The sequence below is a fragment of the Diabrotica undecimpunctata genome, chromosome 5, assembly GCF_040954645.1.
Source record: "Diabrotica undecimpunctata isolate CICGRU chromosome 5, icDiaUnde3, whole genome shotgun sequence".
NCBI classification, from domain to species: domain Eukaryota; kingdom Metazoa; phylum Arthropoda; class Insecta; order Coleoptera; family Chrysomelidae; genus Diabrotica; species Diabrotica undecimpunctata.
Genome location: NC_092807.1, coordinates 104,348,953 through 104,368,669, shown reverse-complemented (window position 1 = coordinate 104,368,669; position 19,717 = coordinate 104,348,953). Strand labels below are relative to the sequence as shown.

At 31.0% G+C, this 19,717-nt stretch overlaps 1 protein-coding gene across 1 annotated transcript; it reads left to right on the top strand.

Moving 5' to 3' along the window:
- Positions 1–11,355: 11,355 nt before the first annotated feature.
- Positions 11,356–19,367, top strand: LOC140441601 (uncharacterized). The gene is made up of 7 exons (XM_072532440.1): positions 11,356–11,597; positions 11,837–12,389; positions 12,450–12,637; positions 14,259–14,394; positions 16,789–16,961; positions 17,405–17,537; positions 18,992–19,367. The coding sequence occupies exons 1-7, from the start codon at positions 11,460–11,462 to the stop codon at positions 19,318–19,320; spliced, it is 1,650 nt and encodes a 549-aa protein (XP_072388541.1). The 5' UTR covers positions 11,356–11,459; the 3' UTR covers positions 19,321–19,367.
- The last annotated feature ends 350 nt before the right edge of the window (positions 19,368–19,717 follow it).

Genomic DNA, 19,717 nt, shown 5'->3' with positions numbered 1-19,717 from the left:
ATGTTTTTCGATTATTCCTCTTTATATATATATATATATATATATATATATATATATATATATATATATATATATATATATATATATATTGTAATATTGTCGAATACAATTTTTGTACGTCCTTTGTGAATCAGTTTTAAGTTTTTTGTTACCTTAAATTACTCATAAAACCGTACAAGCAGATACTTTTGTTAAATATCCCCACAATTCCATGACATGACATTATATGACATCTACTATCACTATATCTAGATTTCTTTATTTGTTAGCTCAATAATTTTTGAGTCATAGATAACCTTTACATTTTATCTTTTTTATCAACAATTATCTTACTTACTTTGGTTTCTTTTCCTAATTTTACCTGATTGCATTCATGAAATACTGGCAACTACCCGATTTCATTGTTTGTTTACATTTGAGATCACACAGTTGAAAAAAAATAGCCCACTATCAAAAAGTATAATGATAATAAACCGTAAATTTTGCAAAAGTCGGTAGGGCTTGGAAAATGAATCACCGACAATGCTATTGAATTTCGAGTTTAGATTTAAAATGACAATTAAAATAGTGTTCGAGATTCATAATATTTACGAGGAAAAGTGAAAAATTTTTGAGGTGAGAGAAAGCATTTTGGGATTAAGCCACAATTAATTAATGAAAATCACATTTTTATCAAATGAATATCCGAAGTTTCGATTTCCACTCAGGAAATCATTCTCAACAAAGATTATTTTTAAAAATTCCGGAAAATATAATGGTATAACCAACGAATTGTTGATAGGTTATTTCTCTCAAAATTGATATACTTGGTCTCGATCTTGTAGGCAACAGCTTGTTTATGGTTGAAGAAATTTTTGAGGGTGGTGTTTTTACCTTTGAAATATCAAATTTTGCTTGTTTTCGCCTGGTTTTTTGTGTTATATGTTTGTGTAGTGTGTATCGAAGTCGTGGTTGTTTACCGCAGGTTGTGAAACATAGATTATATGATTGTGTATTGTGTTTGCATATATATTCCACGTCAGCTGTTGGTCGTAGGCGATGTCTCCGCTAATATTACTCCGCTATCGCTGGTATGTTCCGATTGTTGACTTCTTTTTTTAGTATTGGCGCCCAAAGTCTGCTGCATTTTGCTGATGGGTTTACTAGACATTTTCTTCATTAAATACGATGAGAGTTGCTTCTTTGACTTTTCTCTTTTTCATGTCTGTTTCTTTTATGATTATTGATGCATCTTTTGCTCATTGTTCAGAACTTTTTCACTTTACCTCGTATTACGATATTTCTCGCAAACAATATAATGATTTGTCCAAACCTCTGAATTGTCCAAAAATATAAATACATTGTAATTTACAAAAATAATTTCAATAAAAAATGTTTTTAAATATTATTTCGATGCAAAGTAACACAGAATATTTATATGTAAATAAGAGATTTGTAAATTTATAACAAAACATAATACAGTATTTTAGTATAGATTTGTAAATAACGAATTGCTTATTTATTGCCTGATATATGTGTGCATAAACGTGTTCTATTTTGCCAATATTGTGTTCAATTTTATACTACCAAATATGTAAAAATCGAGTTGTAGAGAAAAATCTAAAATCGGCGTACCAAACTCATATCTTTTGCTTAAGTCACTTCCTCAGAGTGTAATTTTCATTTGAAACAAGGTTTATTTATTATTTTAGAAAATACAACACTTTTACCACCTATTAAGTGCAATATTAATTGAAAGATGCATTAAGTTCAAAAAAGATGCATTACGTCTTTTAATTAAAAATAAGATATTATTTTGGTATTTTCCAAATAATATCTTTGAAACCATATTTTCGTTTAGATTTTTTGGAGGTAATAGGTGTGAAAATAAAAATTAGTTCTATAAAAATGAAACAAAAAAAGATAAAATTATAAAAAAGTATAAAAGTATAAAATTTGTTCTATAAAAATGAAATCAAATAAAAAATAATTCCAACACTACTGTTTAAATTAAAAAGATTTCCAAACAATTAGAAATTCTAAACCAAATTCTTAGGTAATTATATATACAAACAGTGACCAAATCTATTATACAAAGCATCTTTCATGGCGTTGAGTTCATGTGCTGATGTGTTTTGGCTAAGTTGGATTATCTTTTCCTGCAGTTCCTCCAAGTTGGTGACTTGCTCGAACTCATGCCTGTACAATTTCGTTTTTAGCATTCCCCAAAAATAAAAATCTAGAGGAGCTAAGTCGGGTGACGGAGGGGACCATTTTATTGTACCGTCTGTACTAGTGACACGTTGAGCAAAAATTAACGCTAAATAGTCTCTAACGGCTTTTGCATTATGTGCAGCAGTGCCGTCTTGTTGAAACCAAATTCCGTTGAGGTTAATTTGAAGACGTTGAAGTGCAGGAATAATTTGATTTTTCAGTTATTGGAGATATTTGACTGCGTTTAAATTGCCTTCAATAAAAAAAGGACTAATAATATGGTCTCCCAAAATTCCAGTCTAAACATTCAATTTTTGTGAATACTGCGTACGCACAGACACACTCAAATGCCTATTTTCCTGAGACCAATAACGTACAAAAGATGGATTATGTTTCTTGTGAATTGTAAGTTGTAATTGAGACAGTACAAGAGAATATATTACATTCACTACTTTTCGCAGATGATCAAGTCATTTTTGCACAAGACAGGGAGGATATGGAATATATGATAAGGAAATTAAAGGAAGAATATGAACTTTGGGGACTCAAGATAAATATGTGCAAGACCGAATACTTATGTATTGGACCCGAGGTTGCAGATTTGATCTTAAGTTTAGAAGAAGAGACTATTAAGAGTTGTAAGGCCTTTAAGTATTTCGAATCAATGATTAGCCGCGATGGTACTTGTATGAAAGATATAGAAATAAAAATAGCACAGGGAAAACAAGCCACAAGAGCACTTCATGGAGTGATATGGAACAACACTCTAACCAAAGAAAACAAAAAGAGGATCTTTCAAAGCATAGTGATGAATATTACCCTATATGGAGCGGAAGTATGGCCAATGACAACAACAATACGAAATAAAATAAGAACAGTTGAACTGGACTTTATGAGAAGATGTCTACAAATCACAAGAGCGGATAGAATAAGAACGGAGGAAATATGGAACAGAATGGAAGTAAAATGCTCAATTACAAAAAAGTTGGAAAACAGAGCCCTGCAGTGGTACGGGCATGTACAAAGAATGCCAGAGCATAGGTGGCCGAAAAGAATATTAAACTGGGACCCGCCGGGAAGAAGACGGAGAGGAAGACCTGCTACAACATGGAAAACATACGTCGGAAATGCTATGATAGATAGTGACCTAAGAGAAGGTGACTGGGAGAATAGAGTGCTGTGGAGGACGAAAACGGCGAACTCATAATGGGAAGAGCCGAAGAAGAAGAGAAGAAGAAGAAGAGTGAATTGTAAAGGACTCATCTGTAAACAAAATATTTTTTTAAAAATTATTATTTGCATGCCATCTCTCCATCGTAATTTCACAAAATTGCATCAGTTTAAATTTATCATGCCTATTTTCAAAAGCCATAATAAATAAATTGAGAGTTTCTTGTACTGAATTACCCACAAAGTATCATTTTATTATTTGTACCCGTTCTTCTGTTGTATAAACAGTCCGCATACTTAATTCTTATCTTCACACTTACAAAGTTACCTCCAAAAAGAAGTACATAGCATAGCGTTCGGCCTGCCTCGTATGTAATTTACCATTCAAGAGAAGGGTCGAATGGCGATGTTGCCAAAATTATTTTGTTTTATTCAAAATTGCGTTACAATTTCGTCAAATAAAAATGCGAATCTGTAAATTTTTCATGGATTTAAGAAATTTTGTACCAGTATTTGTGTCAATTAATGTTTCATTTTTAATATCATCATCCAGTTTTGTATCGCAATATAACCGCGCCACTAATCGCCAATTTTTTAAATCAACTCAATGTTAATTCAAATATGTAATAAGGCAACCCTGCCGCCGTTTCTTGCGTATAAGCTGGATCGGAAATAATCGTCTGGCATTCACTAATGGGCGTGTATAAAGAATGTGGAGGGGAGACCAAGGGCAGATATGATTGTTTTCTTTGTCTATTCGCTGAAAATATGATTTTATATCTGTGTTAGATATCCTATTAAATTCTACTATACCGACCATAAACTTTTACCTACACTGTATATATATATATATATATATATATATATATATATATATATATATATATATATATACATATATTTGGAAAAAACTTTCACACAAATTTTCGTTGCCAATTTTAAAATTAATTTCTTATTCTGATTTCAGATGATTTTGATTTTTCTCTATAGCTCTTTTTATTTTTTCTATTTTATACTTTTAGGAATGTTTAGTATTTCGTTTACAAAGCAGAACTTTAAGTTTGCTCTGACTTCATAACTAAGACCACTTTTCTCTTAACACATTAATATGTCTCTACAGATGTGAAGATAAACTATTTCATCCGCTGTCAAAATTTGTATACGAACCGTTCTGTGTGAAGTAATAAAATCTAGACAATAGAAAAAGTATTGGTGCTATTATAAAAATAACTATTCCATATTTAAGATGCATATTCACAAGTTGTATTAATATATAGATATATTTGCTAAAAAGATAGTATCGAAATCTATGTTTAAAAAATTATATATATAATTAAACACCGGGACAAAATTAACATATTAAAATATTGTTATAATATAATATATTTCTAAAGTAAGTAAACTAAAATGTTTGCTATACAATAATTTGCATCACTATCACCCTCACTACAGGCTTAGAGTACAGCATCAATACTTCCAAGTGTTCTTCGTAATTGACGACTCCATTGGCATTTCCTCTGTCAATAATAGTCTCTTTTGTATCTGGTTGGTGTCAGAAGGTCTTTTTAACTTTTATATATTTCTGACTTTAACAAAAACTATTTGGTATCTGTTTCAGTATTTTGAAGAATTTGTTCTTTAACTTTAATTAATCGATTATTGTTTGGTTTTATGGGTGAACCCCTTAATTTACTAGTAGATAACTATGTATCCAGCTTTTGTTCTTCATTTTTTTATCATTATTTTGAACCTAATTTTGGTAACTACTGGGTCATGATCTCATTCTATTGCGTTTTATATCTATGTCTAACATGTAGTCTACCTTAGACTACATGTCTGCAGCCCTGTCTAGTTTCTTTCTCCGTCTTGAAGGCACCTGAATATATTCCGTGTATTTTAAATTTGGCTCAGTTTTTATCATACAGATTTCTTATTAGGTTAACTAGGTTGCTAGGCGCACCCATATTTTCTATTATACTCCAGAAAGGATCCCATTTTACTGAATCGAAAGCCTTTTTGTAATCTACGAAACAGAGCAGCATTGGTATGTTTTATTCTCTCGCTTTCTCTAATATCTGTCTGGTGTTCAGTATCTGCTCCCGCGTTTCTTTTCCTGATACGAATCCACATTGTTTTTCGGCTATCTCTGGGAGTAGAAATTTCTTTAGCCGTTCATTGATTATATGTAGCAGGACTTTTCTTGCATAAGGAATAAGAGGAAAAGTTCTGTAAATGCTGCATATGGTTAGTGATCCTTGTTCTGTGTTAAATGTTGTAATGCTTTTGAACTTGCTCACCGTGGTCATGATGAAATAAAGGATTTATTAAACCCTGGTATATTTGGAGATCTCATAAATTTTTCTGCCGAATTGGATTTAGCTTTTAAAGACCATTTGCAGTAATATACCACGTTTAAAGGAACGCCAAAAGACATTTAAACTGATTTATTCGATTGTATACTTTCAGTGTGTCAGGCACAAACACTAAACTCAAAAAGTACTGTTCATTTCATTTTCCATAACTTGAGATCCTTTTCAATACAATATCTTATGGTCTTGGTGAAAGAATTGGTGCTAAAAACTGCCCTGTCGTAGATCTTTAGTGATCAGAATAATTGTGATAAAATGTTAAGAAAAAAAAAGTTTTTAGTCAAGCCTTTTAAGCTTGTTTCTTTATTTAACTGTAAATAATTTTTGTTCGTGAAAGAGGCAACATAATTTCCAACAGGCACAAGAAAAGAAAAATTAGGTACAGCTTTTTGAGCGTGTTCCTTTATTTGACTGTAAATGATGTTTGTTCCTGAAGTAGGCAATATAATTTCCTGACAAGACACAAGAAGAGAAAAATGCACTAATTCAAACAAAAATAATTCACTAATTTTGATCATTAAAATCACAGACTTCTGAGCATGTGCCTTATACTGGTGGAATAGCATACTTTTGTCCTTTTGATGAGTGTCTTTTATCTTACTATCAGAGTCTGATTAATATATTTCTATGTACCGTTGAAAGGTCGATTTTATATAGATTTGAAATATTAAAAGATGAAAAATGTTCAGAGTGGCTCCATCTACATCTTAGGTACCTGACGAAAATGAAGCCTGAATGAATTCAGGTTTAGAATTGATAATACTCACAGATCTTATGTATTTTTTCTATAACTAACGAATTTTTCGTATAAATACAATCAACGAGTGCTTCGAATTTTACATAATCTATCCTACTGTTAAGAATAAAAATATGATAAGGCTGTTTGAAAAAGACTGGCATTGCTGTGATAAACTGAAAGGTTTTGGAAAGACTAGTATTTTGGTAGTACTTTTTGGTACTTTAATGTGTAATTGAAACGTGAATTGATAATAAATTGTCTGGTTTTGTAATATAGTAAGTACAAACATTAAATATTGGCTAAAATTACTTTAATATATCCACTTATTACATTTCTGTTGGTAAATACCTTACATTTTGGACTATTTTGTCAATTAATACATTGGTTTTATATTTTTCTTCTTCTTTTTAATCCCTTACGATTAGGTATCTATCTACATCAGGTATTTTTCAACAGATAATGATGATCCAAAGATGTACAATTAAAAAAACCTTCTTAATTGTCAAGTATTTCATAATCAAATTCAAATTGCGTGGTGAGAAATGCTAAGAATACACCAAGGGGAATCTGTGGAAAAACGACTAAATTTGGATATGTGAAGTGGCATTCTGATTAAAAAAAAAAGGTGTGTGATAACTTCAATAATAATAATTGACTTATCCTTTATCTTAAATAGGTTGTGAAAATTAATAAAAAAAAATTAAACTAAAAATGACTAAATGACTAAAAACATCATCTTTTTTGTAATTTCCTTTCTAATGGAATAAAATAGCGATAATTGAATACGACTAGTTAAAAATGTTTTAATTTATAACCCTTTCTGCACAAAAGCAATAAATACAAAAAAGAGTGGGGAAATAAGACTGTTTTTATTCAATGTTTTTCAAAAACTTAGTCTGTACTTAGGACCTTCATAATTCGCTTAGAAAAATTTTATCATATAATAAAACAGTCAACTAAATCTCATTAAAATCGATTCAATAGATTTCGCATAATGATTTTGCAATCTAATTTTTCTAACTAAATTTTTTTAGAAGCTTGCATAACAAAAACTAAACCATATAGGAGCGGCCCCAGGGATTTTTTTAAAATTGTAAGCAAATTTTTGGCTTTTAAACAAATAGAATATTATGGCGCAAAATTTCGGGCCAATGCTTTTTAAATGCATTCATTTTTTTCGAATCCTGAGAAAACTAACAAATATTTTTGAAAAATTTAAACGCAGAATGAAAGATTACATTATTACCGAGGGCAAGTTCCTTAGAATAAACAAAAAGTTTTTTTGAATAAGATATTTGAAATTAAAAATCACACTAAATTTTCTCTTTTTTTTTTCAACCCTGTAACTTAAAAATAAACAATATAGAAGTTGCCAAGGACTTTCGGCCCTCAACAATAATGTATTATTTCATTCTGTGTTTAAATTTTTCAAAATATATATTAGTTTTCTTAGGATTCGAAAAAAATGAATGCATTTAAAAAGCATTGGCCCGAAATTTTGCGCCTACGCTCTTGTTAAATTCACGAAACGGCATTGGAAGAGACTCAAAAGCTGCAAGATGCTTCAAATAAAAAAAGTTTAATTACGAGCGGTGGTTCTTGAGATACAACTGGTCAAAGTTGACCGGCATTTGTTACGAAGTTATAAATAATAGGACGGTAATTTTTGAACCATTATCTTTTCCTTTCAGAGCTCTTTTTCGATAAAAAATTTCATATCTTCAAGATATCCATAACCTATAGGAACTATAATAATAAAAACGCTCGGTATTGTGCGTGGAAAATACCAAAAAACTAGGTTGAAGGAAATTTAATTTCAAAGTTCAAAATCGGTATATGTAAAAAAAATGTATTTTCTCGGTATCCAATAGAGCAATTTTCTTGTTCTTTTTTTAGTACATTGTATCGCGAAATAGAGTCACTTCAATAACGCATTACCAAATTTCAGAAATGTTTTAGTTTCGTTATAAATATTTTTTTTCTAATAATATAATAATAACAAAACCACATATTGTTTCTTATGTTGTAAACATTGTTTAGAAAAACGTACCAAACGTGTAGGTACCTTTAACCGCTCTAAACACAAATATTCTTATTTGAAAGCTGCCTACTTATTTAAATAATTTTTATTTAAACAAATGAATTTTTTTTGATTTTTTTTATGATAAACTTTACAACAGTGCCCAATTAAGGGGGGGCTATGGAACTATTAGCCCCCGGCGGTAAATTTTGAGAGACGGTACGTTGCTCCCATCACGTTTTAATTCTATATGTGGATATTTCAAATTTATGTAGTAAGTGCTGCAAGTACATCTGAAACTGCTAATGGATCCCATCTGGTAAAGAAATCTATCTATTTTAATTAGTGTATCATAAAAAATGATTAAAAATATCTTTAATTTGTTTAAGCAAAGATTGTTTAAATAATTATACAGCTTTCTTGACCTACGATTAGTTTACCGTGAGATATATTTGCTATAAAATATTATTTTATTAAATTAAAATAATACTAGCGGACCAACTCGACATCGAGTTTTGATGTAAGTTATGCTGATATTTAAGAGGGGCGGAGTCTAACGATCCATCGTTTCCGTCGCCTGGTGTAAATGTTCCAAAAATCCTAAAAATAAACTGTATCGACGCCAATTTTTTTTAATTGAAAATCGATACAGTAGTTTTTTAGGATTTTTAGGAAGATTTACATTAGGAAACGGAAACAATATGATTGTTAGACTCCGCCCCTCTTAAATAAAAAACGGAAGTAAAACCGGAAGTAACTTTTTTTTGCATATTTTAGATTGTAAAATGCCACGTTTAAGAAAAAGAAGTCGGTTTGAGAACTCTAACTAACTAAATTTATATTTAAATATTATTTAAAAAAAAAATACAGAAAACAGTATGATGCTCCGCGCTAGTCTACACTACCGCCTACTGTTCCACTTTTTTGAGAATACGACACAATTTTACTTTATAATAAATTTATTTTTTATTTATTTATATAAAATAAACCTAATTTAAAGTAAAATTGTGGCTTATTCCCAACAAAATTAATAATATATTTCTAACTAATAAATTAAAAACAAAGTAATGCTTACCTCATTATTTATTTCTTCAAGTATTAAACTCAAAACGTAGTCTAAATCTCTAAATATCAATCACAACACCTCACACACGCTGCACTTGTTGCATTGTGTATAATATTGAATTCCTATACTTTACTATAGGAAAAATTCATTTTATGGCCGCCATTTTTAAACCGGTTCGAATTTTTTAAATTTTAAACACAACACAAATTTTAAACAATCGGTTTAATTATTCGAAAAAATTATTCTCCTATCTATCACTGTTTAGGATGAGTATTGCGCACAAGAAAAGGGCTTAGCCTTTTAGTATATAAGATACGACGACAATTTTCATAGAACTATTTATTGCTTACTATTTACAGAACTGAGTTTCGTTCGATACTACTAAAAATACATTACAAATGGCTAACAGAAACCCCTAGAAGAGGGGAGGGCGTTACTAGGAACTATATAATTTTACCTTAATTATAATATTTTTATTTAGAGCATTGAACTTTGATGTGTTATATCTCAGCAACCACTACTCGTAATTCAACTTTTTTTCTTTAAAAAGAAGTATCTTGCCAAGTCTTTTCCCACGCCCTTCTGAATTTAATTTAAACTAATAGTTACCGAAACTAATAGTGACCTATTTGTTTATAAGCTAAAAAATTGTTTACAAATTTAAAAAAATTCCTGATGCCGTCCAAATGTCCAAATAATCCGATTTCAATTCTTCAAGTGCGTTGGACAGGTGAAGTGCTCTTTTATATGTAGAAAATATATGTTTTATAGTTATAGAGATTATAAACATTTTCGATGCGAATTACTAAGGTCCTATGAGTGGTTGAAAAACGTGAGGATAAATAAATTATTATTATTGAAGTTATCACACAACTTTTTCTGCAAAGATCAGAATGCTACCTCTCACATCCATTTCAAAACTTTTACGCGCTGGTCTAGGACCAATAAAGCGAAAAGCATGAACAACACTTAATGATGATAAAACATATCTTAGAAATTATCTACCACTCGATTTGAAGAAAACTAGTATAGTAATTTATGATTATCTATTTTATGAATCTACAAATTTCCATACGAAAAATTCGTTAGTTTAAACCATATAGGTATTATATAAGAAAAATGATTTAATTATGTTAATTTTTGTCCCAGACTATTTTTATGGAACACTATAAAAAGCTTTATTATATATGGAGGTCCCCAATAAATACCACGTCAGTGGCAAACACCCGGGTTGCCGCAATTTGGTCCCAATAATAGCCCTGTTAATGGTTGGCTCAGCTTTATAAGAAATACTGTTTTATTAAACCTGTAATGATAATCTTATAACATCGTCCACGATCCTATATAAAGAGAGTATAAAATCGTTTTTATTTGTTCTTACAATTGATAATAAAGTAAATAATTGGACAAATTCTAAAATATTGAACCGTACACGTGAAGACAAATACTTTTTATTGTTAGGAGTCTCATTGTTTAACTAATCTAACGAAAAGACCACTTACGATACCAAATAACAAAATATGTATATGAAATTTTTTGTAATTTTTAATATTTTAGAGCATGTAAAGAATAAAACTTAGTTCTAAACTAGTCAAATTTTGTGTATTTATTTATTAATAAAATATTTACAAAATGTTTTGTATTTAATTTTATTTCAACTTCCACAAAAATGAAATACAATGCCGTAAAAACTGTAAACTATAAATTTGTCTACTGTATAGGCAACTTATATTGCGCATTGGTGTATATTGCGTTACATGACTCCGACGTTGAAAAATAAATACTGTCACTGTCAACATATCAGCTGTACAACAATACAATATTTACAATTTTTTTAATAACTCAGTCTCAAACTCATAGACAAATATAAATAATAATATTACGGATGTAATATTTTTCAAAATGGTAGAGCAAGAGACTGTTTTTACGTCTTTAGACAGTCTATGTCGAACATGTTTGAATGAAAAAACTGCAGATGAATTAAGATCCTTGTCAGAGTGTTCCCTGAGGCAAGGATTGAAAGAAATCACTTCAATTGAGGTAAGATTATATTTTAAGTGTAGTTTTTAGGTATAGATTAATTTCCATTAGAAAAATATTTAAATGTGAAAGATTTGCAAGGAAAATAATATACTGTTTTTGAGGTCATTTATTTTCAATTTTTTATTGCTTTCCTATAATGTTCATATACCTTATTGAGTATCACACACTTCACATTTTTGCTGGGCTTTACAAGCCCCGTCTATATATGATCAAATTCGTTTATATATTATTTTCAGGTCCAGGAAAATGATGGTTTACCATATGGAATCTGCGACAATTGCTGTTACACTTTAAATGTAGCAGTTAATTTTAAAACTCAGTGCTTGAAGACTGATAGTCATTTAAGAGCAGTATTATTTCCTGTAGAATCGACAATTATATACAAATCTATTACCATATTGGACAACAACAACTCTAATGATCTTTGCTTGGAGATTTATGATGAACAAGATGTCTCTAAGGCAAATAATATTGACTTTGAGGCAGATAATAGAAAACAAATAGTAAATAACTTTGATGATAGTAATAATATAAGGAAAGTATCACAAAATGTTGAAACAGATGTTGACAATCCTGCAGTATTGGAAAATGTATCAAACAATAACAACCAATCAGTTATAAAATTTTATCCAAAAGTAAAAACAAAAGAAGCTAGTCAGAGGAAAAAGTCTAAATTGTTCCACTGTGAAATTTGTAATAAAGAATTTATATTTGAAACCACTTTAAGGTCACATTTGGTGACTCATGGTAAAAAAATAGCTTGTGAAGTTTGTCATCAACAGTTTAGCGGTATGTACTACTGTGAATTATCCACTTTCCACTGTAGTTATATTTTGAATTAACTTTTAGTAATGAAAATCTACAAATCTCATATGATATCCAAACATCCAGATTATCGTCCATATAAGTGTGCCCACTGTAGCAAAGATTTTGCTGCCTCTTATACTTTAATTAAACATATGAGAATACATGGGGGCGAACGTAAACACCTTTGTACAGTGTGTGGTAAAAGATTTTATGAGCAAAGTCATTTACTGGTAAGTTGTAACAGTATGACAGACCAAAAATACTGTCAATATGAAATTTTTGTAAATATTTTTTTAATTAAATCATTTACTAGAGGTTATTTCAATGCAGTGGCAGAAATTTCTTGGAACAGTAAAGCCTGAGCTAACAAAGCAGTGCGTTCCAAAAAATACTTAAGATTTAAATCAAATTGTTAAAGATATGTAAACACGATGTATTAAACAATATTAGATTTTATTTGGCGATATTGTTTTAGATATACAGTAGGTGGCCAAATTATTAGGGACACTACATATATTTTTGTATTTTCTACTTTAAATGGTTTTTGTGATCAAAAAAATTGGTGTTCATATCTGTAGGGGAGAGGTGGGGTGGTTGATCCCTGTTTGTGTTTAAAGATTATTTCAGACCATAATAGGTATCTTCTTAATTTCATTAAACAGGTTCATAATGTGGTTATCTCCTTCCACTGATGCATCCCACCTATGATGCAAAGCAGAAGTAATTATTGCCAATTATGAAAGGTAATTAAATTAAACAACGAAACAAATTAAACTACCTACTTTATTAAATAAAAGCATAAAATACTAAAATAAATTGAGCCAAAAAGAACAATTATTTAGAAAACATTAGCATCAAATCTATGGTTAAATTTTATAATGTCAGCAGTCCTGGCCGTTTTGCTGACGGACGGACGCGGCAACTTTGGAAAAGTGAAACAGCTTCCTTCTAGTCCCTTCCACCTTAAGAATTTAACTTCCAATGTATTTTCTTTCAGGCACAAAACATAAAACTTCATTGTTTTTTTAGTACAAACCTCGACAAAACGTAGTCGTCTGGCTCAGGATCCGTGTCATTAATAAGTTCATCATCTAAAAGGATATCAGAGCCACCGCTGCTATCAGGAAGGCTACACATGTTTAAACATTTTGTTTTGCTGAAAACTCGGAAGTGATTTAGTGCCAATTTGTTTCAAAGTTATATTTAATACAGTGTCTGCAGAAAGTAAAGTCTTGGATGTATTTTATTCAAATTTGGACATACCAGCAACCTTGATGAACGTTTGATATCGACAAATAATTTCGAGTATTCGAAATATTCCGTCTCACTTCTTTTAACCACCCTATATATACATATTATATTCATTTTATTTGCCTTTGATACAGTAAAATCCAATATTATTACTGAACATAAAATACAGGAAATTAAATATTTTTACTTTTCAAGCGATCGGAATTAAATATTAATGCCCCACTGTTTGATGTCCACTGATCATATCTTATTACATATCGGCCTTCATAGGGTAAAAGGAGTTTACCTGACCTCTATCTTTTCTTGTCTAAGCAAATACATATAAAATAATCTTCCCAAATTGTTTAATATTGCAACGCCACTGCATGACTCTTCTCATAGATATTCTATTGTCTGCACGATCAACTATTTCAAGGAAATGCTCGCCACTGGATTTGCAATACCCTCTAGTAAAATGTATTGAAAAATATCGATGTTTCAGTTTTAAATCTCTTTGAAAAGTGAAAATACTTTTTATTTATTTTTTTAATGACTGCAAAAAAATTGGTCAAAGTAATAAAGTTTATGGTTGAAAACTTAATATCCTGATATTTCATATAGATACATTCAAGAGTCCATACTGGTGAAAAACCATTGAGCTGTATGACTTGTGGGAAAAGATTTACAAATCGGCCAGGATTGGTAGCTCACAATAAAGTACATACAGGAGAGAAGAAGTATCAATGCAACACATGCGGTAAGTCTTTCATTTTAATTATTATTTGTAGTATTTATTTTCTAAAATCGTTTTAAAAATGTCACTTGTCAAAACTGAACTCTAACCTGACCTAAGCCTAAGCGACAGGTGACCTATCAGCTTCTATGGTTATTTTCCTACCTATAAATATTAAATTTTGTTTAATAGTCTAATGTCTGAGGAATTTTCTAAAGGTTCAACTTTACAGTTTTTTTTAAGATTTCACGGGATCCGATTATGTGTTTGGTTATCTTTTAAACTGGTATTTTGGACATTCGAGCATTCTACAAGGACACGGTTAATAATAAGTGGAACGTTACATAATGGTTCTCATAATGGTGGGTTAGTCTGGCTAATTATATGGTTTTGTTAAATCGGGTATGTCTTAGGCGAAGTTGAGTAACAACAGGCGAACTTGATAAGCTGTTATCCATTTGATATTTCTACGGTTTTACAAGGGATTTTAGATCATTTAGAACTTCATTTCTCACTTAGCTCGCGATTTTACTAGCTCTTTCTTGTTGTTTAACGTGATTCGCTGCTTCATTTGGTATGGTAAGAAGAAAATATCATTGGGAGCTAGAAAAGCTTTAAGTGGTCGCATATAATATGAAACAGAATCTTATCCACATGCAACATAACAATTGTTGTTTTGTCATTACTAGGGTCTGTAAGTGAGCTTATATATTACTATATAAATTGATTCTCAACATGCCTTTGACCACACACCATCTTCCCACATGTCTTAAAGTTACCTATTTGTCCTGCTCTTTTATTCGCTCTTAAAGTTAAAGGTTTCATCTCTGTCTGACTAGAATCTGCATCGTGATTTACAGTTTTATCAGTATCACGTAACAGCTTTTTGCAGTATTGGCTTCATACTTCAAGGGTCTTGTTGGCATCTGTCGTTGTTCCTCCGTCTTTCATTATACATAATTTGTGTTTGAATTCTCTAGACAAATACTTAAATATTATTTTATTCTTATTACCTTCAAATTAAATTTTATTATAAATAAATAAAATTTATTATATTATCTTCAAATTGTCTTGTATTTTCTATTTGCATTTCATCACCACCATCTTCAGGATCAATATTTGTGAAACTTAAATCAATCTTGCAATATCCCTCGTTCAGACAAATATTAATACATAACAGAACCAATCATCGGTGATGGTAGTACCGTATTCAAACAGCTAACTAAAAACAGGTGTTAAAGCACTCAACAACCGGCATGTTCCTACATTTGCGTTTGTAATTGCAAAAAATCAACAAATATTCGACGTCGGAGGGATAAAGTTTTTATGGAAAATCTTGGTAGTATTTGACGTTAGCTAGATGCTAGTTATATAGGGTGTGTACAAAAAGGGTGTACATATGTGAAATTATGAATATAATTTCAGTTGATGAGGACTGTATTACATAGGGCTGGTTCAAATAAATTTGTGGTAAAAGGTTATACAGATTATAGCAAATTATGTTTATACAAAGTCTTACCAATTCTTCTGCTGCATATACACACACTCGCGGTATTTAGAGGCTTTCAGTCGCGGTTGTTCTTCATACGGGGAAACTGTCCGGTTACCGGTTTCTGAACACGTGTTTCGCGGTACTAACACTGAGATCACGAGATATAGCACATTTGCGTCTGTACACGATTTAAAATAGTACTTGCGGTATTTTTCGCGTAACTATAAGCGAGAGAGATAATTAGAGTGGAGAAAAAGCGTGGTAAGTCTGTACCAAGCGATAGGTAGCGATAGAGAGATTCTACGTCTGCCTAGTAGGACTCAGCAGACGAAAGAGAGGACGACTGTTTCTAGCAACAGTCAGCAGTCAAGAGAGAGTGTCCGTTATCATCGAGAGAAAACAGGCAAGAGAGTGTCTTTCTTCTTTGCTATCTTACAACTGTCTGTATTTCTAATGGAGTGGGGTTAAAATGTGAGTAGGAAGGGTTGGAGAACGGGAAATAATTGTAAAATCGTGGTAGAATGGTAGCTAGTAATACAGCGAAAAAATGACATGATTTTTCGCATGTGAAAAAATTGAACAGGGTGGACTCTTGAAATTATCAGTATAAGGCAAATAAAAGCCTTTCAAATGGGAATTTTTCGAAGAATGCTGAAGATCTCTTAGAGTCTTAGACGGATCACGTGGCCAACGATGAGATTCTAAGATCGAAAGGACCTGAACATTGTAAAATACCAGAAATTCAGTTATCTAGGGCATATTTATAGAGGAGAAAAATACAACTTTTTATGACTCATAATAAAAGGAAAGGTTGAAGGAAAAAGGGACCCAGAGAGAAGAAATTACTCGTATTTAAAAAATATAAAAGATTATATTTTTATGTTAACAGATTCAGTATTGAAAAGTACACGGGATTTTTGTTGTAGGTAAAAGATTTGCCCACTCATTTGTTCTGACAGCTCATAAGAGAGTACACACTGGAGAAAAACCATATAAATGCAGTACGTGCAAAGCTTCATTCGGATCTTCGTCGTACTTAAAAATACACGAGAGGATTCACACGCAGGAAATGCCGTACAAATGTGAGACTTGCTCGAAGGTAAGTTGCAAAAGTTGGTATTGTTAGAAATTTGTATTAAAATTATATTTAGTTAAATGCAATTCTCTCTCTCACTTTGATTAGTTATCTACTTGTATTTCATTCGATTCCTGTTGATCGTTAAGTTTTATATACACCATGTTCCTGTATGTCTTTCTAAGTGTCCATACTTAGAAGGGTGAATATTGCGTTTGATAATGTTGGCAGTGGTCGCAGAATAAAACTTCAGGGAGAAATATTTCCAGACCACTACTTATATACTCGTAAAATAATGTATAATTACAAAAACATCCAGCGAGAAAGCTTGCGCTGCTAGATATCGTGGTTATGTACCTTAATAAGTAGCTTAATTGACCCAATGATGCCCAAGAAAGTTATATAAAAAAAAATTATTACTAAATTAAATATTTCATTATGTGTTAATATACGTTGTTTTTTTTTAGTCGTTTATAAGCAAAAGTCGACTATTTTCTCATCAGATTGTTCACAGTAAAGAGAAATCATATCAGTGTTCAATTTGTGGAAAAACCTTCAGTAGATCTAGAGATCTACAAGTTCACATACGATCCCACACAGGTAAGTCAAATAAACTGCGTCGTAATCTTTAAATATACGTTAAGTAAAACTACAGCAACTAAATAAACTTTACTAGAAGTAGTTAAAAACGTTTTTGTTTTTTTTGTTTTGTTTTTTTCTCTGGTGTTGTGATCACCTATGTGGGGAACCTACATAAATACATGTACAAAAATTTTTCTCTGCTATTTAATACAGTTTTAAGCGAGTATCTGGGAATTTATAGCCTGCAGTTGGCCCGTAAATACGGTGTTTTTCGTAACAATTAGATTTATTATTTCGTAACTATTAAATCAGTTTTCTTGTTAAAATGCGCCTTAATGAACTACAACTATTTTTTCATTCTCTTTATATTTTTCTGGAGCTGTTAACGTTGTTAGTTTTTATCGCGTGACAAATTTTGGTCCTTCGGAGCCACTTTCATGCATTCATGCTACGTTTTAGATATTGCCTAGGTGAATTCTATTCGTCACGTAGCTCGCTACAAAAACATGGCCTTTGTTGATGATTTTCAGTTTCTGTACGTTAGATAACCAATGTCTAAGCGGACAGCAATTCATTTTACATAACACCATTTTCAAAGGATATGTTAATGTCTAAATCATTCGCTATGATTCTTAAATACTATTTAACTGTGGAATACGTATAATATAGGCGCATAAAAACATCGGCATACCTATTTGTAGTAGTATCTCGAGACACAATATCACATATTGTGACGTAGACTACATTTTAAGTATCGCCAGGCTGTCCGTTTTATTAATCAGAGAGTTCGCTACAAAAACATGGACTTTATTAATAATTTGCAGTTTCTGTACGTTGGATAACCGATGTCAAAGCCGACAGCAATTGATTCTTTTATAACGCCATTTTTAAAGGCCAGGTTAATATCATATTAGCCTCTATGGCTCAATTGACTTTAGACAGCATTACCAAAAACTGGACGAATAAAGTTATCATGAGACCAACAAAAGTAACGAGGCCAATCGATATCATATATATATATATATATATATATATATATATATATATATATATATATATATATATATATATATATATATATATATATATATATATGTATATATATATTGGTTTATAGTATCAGCAATCGGTCAGGAAATAAAACTCTATTTGTTCAGTCTCAATATTTCGTCACGATTTTGTGACTTCTTCAGGAGAAAACTGTAAATTTATTAGAATAATTAATGATTATATGTAAACAAAATGAATATTTTAATACTTACAACTATAAGAATGAAAATTTAAATTTTTTTGACATATCTAAATAAATGACATATTTGTTTGATTTTATTAAGGAGTTATGGTAACCGCAATATGTTATAGAGTGAATTCCCGTTGTACAATTTTCAGCGAGTAGGTTAAAATAAACAATTAATTGTTTATTTTAACCTACTAATTTATATGTTATTTTATACATACAATATTTTTTTTAGGTGAAAAGCCCTACGCTTGCGACCAATGCGACAAACGTTACGTAACTTCCAGTAACTTAGCCGCCCATAAACGAACGCATCTGGGCATCAAAAACTACATTTGTTCTACGTGCGGTAAAGCGTTCGGGGATCCCAGAACGTTGAAGGGACACTATAGAATACACACCGGAGAAAAACCGTATCTGTGTAATATTTGCGGAAATAGCTATTCGCAGTCAGGGCAATTATCCGTACATAAAAGAGTTCATGAAAACAAGAACAAGGAGGCCGTTATTAACCTGGAAAAGGATGTGGTTTGGTACAATGTGTCCGAGTCTGCTAGAAGCTAGGTTTATTACGTATTGTATTTATTTAATAAATAAAAAAATATTTCTCATTTTCATACATTTATTTCTCTCATGCACATCGAAATTTAGAATATTTGAGCTCCAACAAGATTTGATTCTCCTTAAAACCAATTCTGAGTCCATAGATGCACAGAAAGATTATTTTTAGAGCTTCTAAAACTATAAAATTGGTGACCATCCGCCACTTTACCCGGATTTTTCTCAAATGACTTTTTTAAATCTTGCCTATTAAAAATATTGCGGTATGGACTCCTTAGATGGTTAAAAATGCATTTCATTGGAATGATTTCGTTCGTATTGGAAAAAGTCCTTCGAAAACTGGATGAGAGAGTATTTTTACAACGAATTTTTAATACTTTCCAGCACCAAAATCAGTTGT